Source organism: Pteronotus mesoamericanus, unplaced genomic scaffold (genome assembly GCF_021234165.1).
Source record: "Pteronotus mesoamericanus isolate MK-2021 breed Mesoamerican mustached bat unplaced genomic scaffold, CSHL_Meso_final contig_2, whole genome shotgun sequence".
NCBI lineage: Eukaryota > Metazoa > Chordata > Mammalia > Chiroptera > Mormoopidae > Pteronotus > Pteronotus mesoamericanus.
In genome coordinates, this window is record NW_026555084.1 from 23,047,021 (window position 1) to 23,059,675 (window position 12,655).

A 12,655-nucleotide genomic window follows, 5' to 3' on the forward strand; every position below is an offset into this window, starting at 1 on the left:
GTGGGGCCAGAGAAACTGCATTCCTACCAAGTTTCCAGGAGACGCTGAGGAGACCACGCTTGGAGAACCATCCCTGCGGGGGACCCTGCTGTCGGTTTGTGCCGAGCGCACGTACTCATGGGAGGCGGGGAGCTGAGGGCACCTCCCCAGAAGCAGGGGCAGATGAGAAGAGGGGTGCAGCACAGGCTCCAGGCCCTGAGGCCGGGGAGCGCGAGGGGTTCCAGACACTCCTACTTACGGTGCCTGGAACAGGAAGACCCTCCAGTCGGCTGTCTTCAGCTTGAGCACATTGGACTTCTTGCTGTAGTCGGAGGCCCTGGTGGCCAGAGCATGGTGCACGCGAATGGCGTTCTTCAAGTCACCCTCAGACAGAGCTTTGTCAGGCCTGTACTCATCCTGGACGGGCAGGCGGGGGCAACCTCTGTCATGGCCAGGCCCTGGCTTACAGACCCACATTCCCTCCGCCCTCCCCTCCCTCGCGCTCTCCCTCCCTCCGTCAACATAGCTCCCTCCATTGTCAACTCCTGCCACTGTGCTGCCCTGCCGGGCTCAACTAGAATCACACCAGGCACCCCTCCCTGCACCCCAGTTTATCCTAGAAGCCTGAACAGCCCTTACACTGGGTATCCTCTGAGCTCCTGGGCACTTAAAGGACCCCTCTCGAGCTCCAGTCAGTCCCCTGACTGGGGAGGACCCAGCATCCTACCCAGGACCCTCTGGGCACCACAACGCAAGGGGTCGATGGGGAACGAGCTGGCTGTTTGTGGGTAAGGACACTGAAGCAGCCTCTCACCTTCTGCAGGTACAGGATGGTCCCCTTGAGCACCGCGTAGAATTTCTTCCAGCCACGCCTCCCACGGGGCGCTGCAGACGAGGCACAGGTAGTGTGGCCACAGCCATCCACCCCATATCTCCTCCTCCCCTGCTCCCCTCACACGTCGACCTGCGTGTGCATCCCCAGAGGGGCGGCAAAAGGGAGTGGACGCCATCTGGACTAGCATCCCTCCCCACCCGCTTCCCACGCCGGACACCCACTCCTCTTGCCATCCATGTCGGCGTGAGTCTTCCGAGTCAGCACTCCATGCTTGTAGGTGGTAGCACTGAGAGCCTGTGGGACATCCAGGAAGGGGTTGCCACCATCCAGGATCCGTGTCACCTTCTTTGTGCCGGCCCCAAACTTGTCATCCACCAGCTCCGACAGGGATTTCCTCAGTTCATCCTCATCGCTGGGAAAGTACCAGGCCTGAGTACCACCTCCAGGGAGGCATCAGCCCCGCATTGGCATGCCCTCTCCCCACCAACCACTCCTCTGGAAGCCAGTCGAGGTGAAAAGCAGAGAAGAGGAGGTTCCAATTCCAGATCACAGTTCCAGATCTTTGACTCCTCCCCTCAAGTCTTCAGTTCTGACCTCTGATCTTTGATTTTTCACCTCCAAGCTCTAATCCTCACCCTTGATCACAAAGTTGGAGACCTTGCTATCTCCTGACCTCATTCAGGTTCTTCCTTCTCCTGTCTCCAACCCTGAAAACCCAGCTCCAGCCATCAGTAACTCATGGCCAGACAGAAGCTGCTGCCCAAGCACCACACACTTGCTGAGGGAGGGCAGCCAGCAGATGAGGACCCCCTCTGAGCCTTGGTAGGAGAATGCCAGCTCTTCCCCATGGGGCTGAGATTCTACCAATCTCCGCCTGGGACCTCCGCACAGATCCAAAGCCCCAGGCTGCCCTGGGGAGCACGGCAGGGCAGGGCGGCCACTTGCCCCGGAGCCTCATCTGTGTAGGGAGCTCCCTTCTGTCCCAGCTCCCAAGCAAGACCTGGGTTTTCAAGCAGAAATAAAGCGGCCAGCTCCAGAGCTAATGGCCACGGAGCTAGAGAATCCTAGAGTCAGCTGGCCCGGGCCATTAGCAGCAGCTGGTCGTCCTCACCATTTAGCTGGGCACATACACATGACCTTGCTAGTCTCGCCAACTAGCAAGGTCACCACACCCCTTTCCAAATGGCTGGGCACGTCCAGGACTCACTGCCTTCACAGGGGAAGAGGTTAGGGGGCAGTCACCCCTCCCCACTGCCAAGAACAACTGCCACCTAAACATGGACATATTCTTGGGGTCTTAGGGGGACCCATGCCTCCTGACTGCCTGCCTCCCAAAGGGGAAAGAGTTACCATCATTTAGGAATAGCGGCGGTTTCCCCAGTACAGAAAACCAGTGTGGCTATCACGGAACTGAAGTCACAGTTCAATCTATTCCATAGCAGTGTAAACACTGCACGCTTTTTATCAAGACAGAAAAGCCCCAAAGGGGAACTCAACACCAGGTGCATGGCCAGCTGGACAGGGGTCAACGTGGCTCTGGGTTGGGAGAAATCAGCACCATGGAGAGTGGCAGGAGTGCCTTCTCTGCGCCCCCCAGCCCCGCCCCTAGCCCCTCCCCCTCCCCCTCCCAGCAATTTGCTCTCCCCACACCTGTGCCATGGGCACTACTCACATGGCCCATTCCAGCTTTTCATTCTTGATGGAGTTGTAGAGGGTCTGGGAGAGGGGGAGAGAGAGAGAGGAGCTCTGATTAAAAAAAATCAAAGAAATCGCCATCTACCTCTAGCAATGTAGACGCAGTGAGGGAGCGCTTTTAAGCCAGCGGGGTGAAGTGGATGTTTGATTCATACTTGTTTGTCGGACAGGTGCGTGAATGGGGGCTGGCGTGTATGACTGGGGAGATGACTGGGTGAACAGACTTGAGTATGAGTGGGTAGATGGGCTGGTGGGTAGGTGGACGGCTGGGGAAATGGGTGGATGGCGGATGGATGACTGGATGTGGAGTGGAGGCGGCGTGTTCAAGGGCGTAGGGGATGTCCGTGCGGGCGATGGGTGTATGGCTGAGTTGGTAGGTGAATGGATGGAAGGATGGATGCACTGGAGGCTACGCAGGTGGGTAAACAAGCAGACAGGGAGAGGGAGGTGGGTGGGCGGTGGGGCTGGGATTATTTGATCTCACAAACACACTCTTAACAAGTGCTCCTTGATGGTGAAAAAAAAATTATGATAAGAGAGGGATGAAGACAATGTTCTATTTTTTAACCTCCAGATTCACTATCCAGCTGCCCAGATGGTATCACCAGGTCCTTTAAACCCACTGAAACTGAACTCATCTTCTACCTCTCCACCAAAAAACCCTACTTTTTTTCCTCCAAGGCCAAGAATTGAACAGGTTCGAAAGGCCAGAGTTCTACCCTGAGCTTCAGCCTCAAAAGGACACTCGATCCCCTTAATCCCTGGTGATATTGAAGGATTGAGCAGGCTTTTCTCCATGGTGAAGCTGACGGTGGCGGTGATGGCAAAGGCCGTGGTGATGGCCGCGGCAGCTGTGACCGCTGGTGGCACTATTGATGATTGCCATGACAGCAGCGATGAGGATGCAGGACTAAAAACAAATCTCGCACAGCCTGCCCCTCTGCCTAACTCAAGGGACACGCGACAGTCGAACATTCAGCTGGGTGACCTCTAACTCTGTCTCAAAGTCGTGGTGCCCTTACTCCAGTATTAAGGATCTGAAACATCAGGATTTAATGAGGCAGAGACCTCTCTCCCCTCCACCCACCCTGGTGCAGCTCGGGGCATGGGGGCCCTTAGCAGGTTATACCTTCAGCAGGTCTTTGGAAAAGTCTTGGCCATCATTCAGCTGGTCCAAGTTGGCAATAAATTGCTGGCAGGACATCTTCTTGCCAATGTTCTGTAATGGAGAAACGGCGCTGTGTGAGGGCAGGGGTGTGGCCCCACACCGGCCCTGCCCCGCCAGAAGGGATGAGGCAGCGTCGAGGGCAGGACTTCCCTCTGTCTCCAAGAGTTTACGAAACTCTTTTTCACATTCAAGATTCTATTTGATCCTGAAGCATCATGAGAGGTTGGGGTTCTCCCCAAACCCAGATGGAGTCGGATTGAATGAAGTATTATAATAGTTTACATTTGCCAGGTGCCTACTATGTTCCAGGTATTGAACTTGACATGCATTATCTTGTTTCCTTCTCACAACAAGGTGAAGGTGAGGTGGTTGTTATTACTATCCCCATTTGACAGGTGAGGAAACTGAGGTGCAGGAAGGCGATGTGTCCATGATCACACAGCAAGGAAGTGGAAGGGCCGAGTGCTTCTGACACTGAGGGCCATGCTCTCCCCCGCCACTCCATGGGTAACTCTCCCAAGGTTTCACAGCACCAGGACTTGAACCCAGGCCTCTTAGCTCCTGAGCTTCTGCTCTGTGTATTCCGTCACAACTGTCTCACCCTCTCACCTGTACAGAGGGGCGGCAAGACCTCCAAGAGGTAGGTGAGGTGAGGGAGAGTTTGGGCTTATGAAAACCAAAAATCAGTTCCCACCACCTCTACCCCATGCTGAGCTCAGCTGGGACCAAGGGAACCTGAGCAAATGGTTTTCCCCCAGGAGGTGCAAACAGACAAAAAGCTGGGAATAAGTACACCCCAAATTCTGCCTTCTTTTTTACCCAGTAAGTAGCAAAGGAGCTCCAGCCCTCCAAGCCCAACACCTGACACTTTCAGACTCTCCTTGCAGCGTCCACATCTGAGGAAACACTGGATGACATTTCATTTTTGTGAAGATGAAGACTCTTGGACACCAAGTACTTATTGGTATAGGATTTTGTGGATTTAGATTTCCTATAAGGCAGTGTCTCCCAAGGTTTATCCACCAATGGAATAGCTATTCCATCCAAAAGGGATTTCATAATCAAATAAGTTTATTTACATGTTTCAGGGTCTTTAACATGCTTAAATGTGTTAGATGTCTCCAAGGAAAGGATTCCATGGACAATTTCCTGAATTTATTGACATTGGCACCACTTTAGCCAAGAGATTCTATGAACATCACGTGGGACACTCATACACCACAGGAAGTAATTCAGAAAACAATGATATAAGGCTTTTTATGTAGCTGACAAGCAAGAATTTTCTACACCTTTTCCGAAAGCTTAAAAAGATCGTATGTGTGCCTTGATATAGTGTATTTCACAGGCTTATGTGTATATTTTACATGTACATGTATGTATATATGTGCATATATAGCCATTTATGTGTGCATTCATAATAAAAAAGTATAGGGCGATACTGATGATACTGTCTGAGTTCCACATACACTGAACATTCCCCAGTCATCAGGCAGGAGTGCAAAATCAAAACATAATCAGGCAAGCTTTCCAGTCCTAGTGACAACAGACTGGCTTGTTGCAGATGAACCCTCTCAGAAGAAACAATTGCAGATAAAATATGAATAAGACATCTGGGTGAAGGCATTGAGGAAAATATGAAAGAGGCGAGGACTTCAAGGGTGAAGGTCCTGCAAAGGAGGGAACTACGGAGAGGTAAAGCCAACACGGAGCAACTTCCCTCCTGAAGCACCTGCCAGGGCACAAGCAGTGGCTGAATGGATGAGCACCCGAGTGGTCTTACAGAACCGGAGAACAAAAATTGGGGTCCAGGACCCACCAAGAACAAGGGGCCCTGGGAAATACCCCAGTCATGCTTTAAAAACTGAAATTAAGAAAGGAAATGCTCAAAGGAGTTCTTCAGACAGATGAAAAATTACACTAGATGGAAGCATGGAGAAGCAGCAAGAAATGAAGAGGAACAAAAAGGGTGGCCAAATCTAAATGAATATATATTGACTGGGCAAATGATAATAATGTTTTCTGGGGTATAAAATGTAGAGATAAATAGTTACAAGCATGAGGACAGTAGTATATAAGGTGAGAGGGCGATAAAGGGAGTTAAAGTGCTATAAGGGTATTTTGCCCTGGCTGGTGTGGCTCAGCTGGTTGGAGCATCATCCTACACACCGACAGGTTGGGGGTTCTATTTGCAGCTAGGGCACGTATCTATGTTGTGGGTTTGATCCACGGTCCCTGGTCAGGGCACATATTGGAGGCAACCAATCGATTTTCTCTTTCTCCCTCCTTCTTCTCTCTCAAAAATCAATAAAAACATATCCTCAGGTGAGGATTAAAAAAAGAAAGAAAAAACATATAGTAACCAGTTACGTTTAAACTCAAATATATTGGTAATTCATTACATAGTCAAATTAAGAGGCAAAGATTATCAGGCCTTATTTGTTTTTAAATGCATAATACAAGAGATGAATCTTAAATGTAATGGAATGCAAATCTTGCAAGAAAAGGATGGAAAAATGTATAAATGCAAACACTAACAAAAGAACATCAGTATAACCACACTAACATCTGACAAAATAAACCTGAAGACAAGGAACATTACTAGAGATAAAGAAAGACAATTAATAATGATAAAAGGGTCAATCTACCAGAAGATATAAGCATCCTAAATTTGTGTGCAACTAATAACAGAGTCAAAAAGACTGATAGAACCAAAAAGAGAAAGATATGCTCACAATCTTGGTTAGAGATTTTAACACTGTTTTCTCAGTAATAGGAAGAATACTAAACAATTAATTAGTTAACAACAACTACTTAGGGCCAATAAATTAGATAACCTAGATAGAATGGACAAATTCCTACAAACACACCAAAACTGGCTCTAGAAGAAATAGGAAATCTGAAAAGGCCTATAACAAGTAAAGAGATTGAATCAATAATCAAAACTTCACAACAAAGAAAAGCCCAGGAACGGATGGCTTCACTAGTGAATTTTACCAAACATTTAAAGAAAAATTAACACCAATACTTCTCAAAATCTTCCGAAAAATTGAAGAGAAGGGAACACTCTCTGACTCTTCCATAAGGCCAGCATTACCCTGATACTAAAACTTGACAAAGACATCACAAAAAAAGAAAATTACAAAACAATATCTCTTATGAATGTAAATGTAAAAATCCTCAACAAAATAGTAGCAAACAGAATCCAGCAGCACATTATAAAGGATTATATACCATGACTGAGTAAACTACATCCCATGTAAGTGTGGGATATAGTAAGTGTGGTTCAGTGCACAATAACCTACTAATATAACACACTGAATTAATAGAATGGGATGAGAGCAGAATACATGATCATCTCAATTGATGCAGAAAAAGCATTTGACAAAATCCAACACCCTTTCATGATAACAACATTGAACAAACTAGAAATAGAAGAGAATTTCCTCAACATGATAAAAGACATATATGAAAAGCCCACAGCTAACCTCATACTCAATGGTGAAAGGCTGAAAGCTTCCCTCCTAGGATCAGGAACAAGGCAGGATACTCACTTTCCCATTTCTATTCAACACTGTACTGGAAGTTCTAGCCAGAGCAATTAGGAATGAATGAATGAATGAATGAATCTACCTCCACTCACAGATGACATGATTTTATATATATAAAACTCTGAAGAATATAAAGAAAAACTTCAGAACTAATTAACGAATTAAGCAAAGTTGCAGGATACAAGATGAGCACACAAAAATTAATTGTATCTCTATATGTTAGTAAGGAACTATCGCCAAGTGAAAGAAAACAATTCCATATACAATAGCACCAAAAAGAATAAAATACTTAAGGATACATTTAACTATGAAGTGAAAGACTTGTACACTGAAAACTACAAATAATTCCTGAATGAAATTAAAGATCTGAATAAATAGAAACACAACTTGTAATCATGGATTGGAAGACTTCATGTAATTAAGACAGTAAAACTCCCCAAACTGACCTACAGATTTAATGCAATCTCTATCAAGATTCCAATGACCTTTTTATATTTGCAGAAATAAAAAAGCTTATCCTCAAACTCATATGGAATTGCAAGTGATCTCAAAATAATCTTGGAAAAGAGCAAAGTTGGAAGACTCACACTTTCTGATTTTAAAACTTACTGCAAAGCTAGAGTGATCAAAACAGAGGGGCAATGGGATAACAATCGACATACAGATCAATAGAATAGAATTAAGAGTTCATAAATAAACCCATTTCTGTGTTGAAATTGACAAGTGTGGCAAGACAGTCCAATGGGGAAACAATAGCCTCTTCAACAAATGGTGATGGGACAACTGGATGTTCACAAACAAAAGAATGAAGTAGGACACTTACCACACACTATATACAAAAATTAACTCTAAATGGATCAAAGATCTAAACATAAGAGCTAAATCTATAAAACTCTTACAAGACATAGGGATACATCTTCATGACCTGGATTTAGCGATGGTTTCTTAAACATGTCACCAAAATCAAGCAACAAAAGAAAAAACTGATAAATGGAACCTCATAAAAATCTAAAACTTTTCTGTATCAAAACACACAGTTAGCCCTGGCTGGTGTGGTTCAGTGGAATGAGCGCCAGCCTGAGAACTGAAGGGTCACCAGTTAGATTCCCAGTCAAGGCACATGCCTGGGTTGCAAACCAGGTCTCCTGTTGGGAGCATGCGAGAGGCAACCTTCTCATACATTAATGTTTCTCTCCCATTCTTTCTCTCTCCATTCCCCACTCTCTAAAAATAAATAAGTAAAATTTTCTTTAAAAGACACTATCAAGAGAGTAAAAAGACAATCTACAGAATAAGGAAAAAATTGCAAAACCAAAATATATAAAGAACACTTACAACTCAACAGAAAAAAAAGACTAACAACCCAATTAAAAATGGACACAAGACTTGAATAGACATTTGTCCAAAGAAGATACATAAATGATCAACAAACATATGAAAAGATGTTCAACATCACTAATCATTAAGGAAATGCAGATCAAAACCACAATAAGATAATACTTCACACCATTTAGGATGGCTACTATCAAAATGCAGAAAAGTAGCAACTTGGTGAGGATATGAAGAAATTGGAATCCTTGTGCATTGCCAGTGGGAATGTAATATAGTTCAATCACTGGAAAACAGTATGGCTGTTTCTCAAAAAGTGAAAAATAACATGAATATAGAGTTTCAGCTCAGGAAATATGAAAAAGTTCTGGAGATTGTTTGCACAACAACATAAATAGCCTTAACACTACTGAGTTATACACTTAAAAAGGTAAAGTTTTATGTTATGGGTGTTTTTACCACAATTTTCAAAATAAAATTTTAAAAATCAAATAGATAGGCAAAGGCTTTGAATAGACATTGCTCCAAAGAAGCTATACAAATTGCCAACCAGCACATAAAAAAAAAAATGCTCAACATCGGCATCATTAGTCATTAGGAAAATGAGAATCAAAACCAAAACCTACCCACTAGGACAGCAATCATTCTTTAAAGTGTGCAGGGGATGGGGAGGAATAAGTGTTGGTGAGGATACAGGGAAGCTGAAACTCTCATGCATTGCTGGTGGCCATTTAAAATGGTTCAGCCACCATGGAAAACAGTTCCACCATGCATCCAAAAGTTAAACATAAAATTACACTTTGGCAAAGCTAATGTACTCCTAGGAATTAAAAACAGATGTATAAACAAAAAAATGTACATAAATGTTCATAACACTATTCACAATAACCAAAAGGTAGAAACCCACATATCCAGCAACAGATGACTGGATAAACAAAACATGGTACATCCTTGCAGTGGACTATTACTCAGCCATAAAAAAGGAATGAACTGCCAATCCATGCTATAAAAAAATGTTTAGAATTTACCATTTTAACCATTTTTAAGTATATTGTTCAGTAGTGTTAGGCTATTCACATCATTGTGCAAATAATCTCCAGAACTTTTTCATAAAACCTTGAAAACATTATGCTAACCAAAAGAAGTCAGACACAAAAGACTACATATTGTATGATTCCATTTACATGAGATACCCAGGCTAGGCAAATCCGTAGAGACAGAGAGCAGATGAGTGGTCTCCAGGGGCCGGAGGGAGGAGAGAACAGGGAGCAACTGCTGACGGGTGCAGGCTTCCTTTTGGGGCGATGAAAGGTCTGGACCCAGAGAATAGTGACAGTTGTACATCATGTGAACGTGCTTAATTCCACTGAATTGTATACTTTAAAATGGTCAAAATGGTAAATTTTATGTTATGTCTATTTTACCACAATAAAAAAAATCACTAAGGAGATACAAGGTTGTTGCAACACAGTTAAAAGCCTTGACCTTATTGACGCACACAGGACATTACAACTAACAGCGGCAGAATGCGCTTTCCTTTCCAGTCCGCACGAAACAGCTACTAAAACTGATTTCTCTCTGGACAGAAAAGTAAGACAACAAATTATGAAAAAGTGAAATCATAGCGGGTAAGTTACCTGACTTAAAAACTAATAGCAGTAACAACCAGGCAAAAAGACATGTACCCAGAAAAGAAAAGAGAAAAAAAAAAGGACAAAGCCAAAGGGAAAGAGATGACTTGGGACCTCCAAGCTCCCATCGCCTCCCCCCACCGCATTTGGATCAACAGGGCCCCCTAGCCTGCCCTTGCCCCTCAGACCTGCCCACAGCCTGCATCCCAGCAGAAAGTTATGGCCGGCCTGGCCCCAAACGCACCCCAAGGTGTTGGAGGAGCGGCCGTGAGGCGAGGAAGAGAGCGGGAGAGCACAAAGCAGAGGACCCTGCTTCCATAGGGTCCTTTGGAGAACTCATAGTAATGGCAGCAACCAGGCCCTGGGCTGAAGGCTTTACTAGCACTGTCTCCTTAAGCCTCACACAGACTTTACAGTGGGGGAAACTGAGGCTTCGTGAGTTCAGTAGCTTGCCCCAGGCCACACAGCTATCGTGTGGACGAGCCTGCAACCCCTGCCTCTGATTGCGTTGAGCGATACTGCCTCCAGAGAAAGGCAGGATCCTCAGCGTCTCATGACTGCTAATATGAACAACTCTGCCCCGCCTGCCTCTGATCTATGACTGTGTCGATGTTGCTCTTCAGCTTGAGGGCATTAAGGTGGGGCCATGGGCAGCAAAGCCCACCAAGCTCAGGGATATTATTGACCCAGGAATAGCGGCTGCTGCCCTCCTTAGCAGCCCTTGGCCATAGAGAGGGGCATCCAGGGCGCAGCGCAGCAGTGACCGGTCTGAAGTGGCTCTCAGGTCCTGCCATGGTTAGGCGGGGCATGGTTAATGATCCTTTTAAGGTGCGCTGGCAACACCTGCTCTCCATAGACAAACAGAGCCAGCCGGTCTTTGGGGAACATTAGTTCGTTAATGGGTGTTAGCTCTGGAGGCATGCGCATTGAATGCACACATCTTCCCTCCTATCCACACTCAGGCCGTGGGTACAGGCGGACCTAACCCAAGTTGTCACACAACTCCTCTTCCTACCGAGGTCGCCAAGGCTCTCACGTCCCCAGGCCACGCGCTCCAGCGTGCCCTTGCCCACGCAGGCTCCCATAAGTGAGACTGTGGCCTTTGCATTCTTGACCCTGCAAGGACCTGCAGGCTGGCCTTTGGGGTCTCCACCATTAGATGTTAATAACAATAGCAAATACTATCGTTATTCTCACACAATATTATTCATAGTTAAATCCGTACCAGGTGCCAGACCTTAACACATGGTGTTGTGGACATGAGCTCTCGGCCCTCCCAGGATGATGTGGGCAAAATCATTGCTGCCACCCCCTCACAGAAGCGGAACCTGAGACCAGAGAGGGCCAGTATCCTGTCCTGGCTCACAGAGCTACCGCAGGGAGGCAAGAGGAGGATCGGAAGTCGGGTCTGTCCCAGTTCTTTCTTCCACCCTACATGCCCTGGACTTTCTGGGTTAACTCTGGAACCAGACATGATGGCCTGTTGTCCCCATAAGTCACTACAATACACCCAACCCAACAGGGGACTCGACCACCCCTGGGTGAGCAATGACAGGGCAGTGATTGGTGGGGCCAGACACAGCGGTGGGGCACATGGACGGGAAACATGGAGATGGGAGTCCAGGCTCACAGGACATGCACACCAGCAGCTGCACTTACCACCTGAGGGAGGGCAAGAGAGCCCAAAGAGGGGTCCCCGGAGCAGACGGAGGAAAAAGGAGTTATTGAGTCAGAGCAGCATTGTGACAGCCCAAGGCCCGGACCGGACACAGCCTCACAGCCCACCCGGGAACCCACCTGTCACTTCACCATTTGCCTGGTGGGGGGCAGGGCGACAAGAATGCCCCTGGAGGAAAACTGCCGTTTGCTTGGTAGGGGCTGCCTGGGGCCACAAGGGCAGGCACTTCAGCGGGGCCACATTCAGGCTTGCAGGACAAGGGGTGGGAAGAGCACGTGATCTTTCAGCCATGGCTGTCCTGGACATGGCCGGGTCACATGTCTCATTTAGCATGCCCCAAATTCCTGCCTGCCTCAGCTGTTCTCCCTGCTCCGCCTGAGCAGGGACCGAGGCACGTCTCAGGTGCATAAACTGCAGCAGGGCCAGTCTACACGCCACGCTGCCCAGCGAAAGAGGCGTGAGCGGGAAGCAGCTCTCGGGGCGGGGCCGGAGAAGGGGCTGGCCCCTGGACAGCCAGGCGAGTCAGTGAGACCACACTCCCCCCTCCCGACCTCCCCAACTCACATGTCCGTGCAGGTCCGTGTTGAGCAGCATCAGGGCACAGGTGAGCGTGTGGACGCCATCTGAATCAGAGATGGTGGTGCCCTCAGTGTGAGGACCGGCTCGTTCCCTCCCCCAGCCACCTTCCTGTCTCCCGACAGAGCCAGCCTGAAGATCCTAGAGACTGGAAGGGGCCAGCCGCCCGCCCAACGCACCTCTGGGTCCAGGGCCTGCCTGATGCTCCCTGCCCTG

At 47.2% G+C, this 12,655-nt stretch overlaps 1 protein-coding gene across 3 annotated transcripts in view; it reads right to left on the reverse strand.

Moving 5' to 3' along the window:
• The window catches only part of PSD2 (pleckstrin and Sec7 domain containing 2), a 42,968-nt gene that overhangs the window by 7,106 nt on the left and 23,207 nt on the right, over positions 1-12,655 (reverse strand). For 2 of the 3 annotated variants that reach the window (XM_054567960.1, XM_054567962.1), the window contains exons 7-12: positions 12,424-12,486; positions 3,639-3,727; positions 2,487-2,530; positions 1,036-1,226; positions 794-864; positions 239-396 (exon numbers count right to left, since the gene is read on the reverse strand). In XM_054567960.1, coding sequence (XP_054423935.1) covers positions 239-396; positions 794-864; positions 1,036-1,226; positions 2,487-2,530; positions 3,639-3,727; positions 12,424-12,486 — 616 coding nt within the window. Of the gene's footprint in view, positions 1-238; positions 397-793; positions 865-1,035; positions 1,227-2,486; positions 2,531-3,638; positions 3,729-12,423; positions 12,487-12,655 lie in introns of all 3 variants that reach the window. The other variant, XM_054567963.1, reaches the window with a different exon arrangement.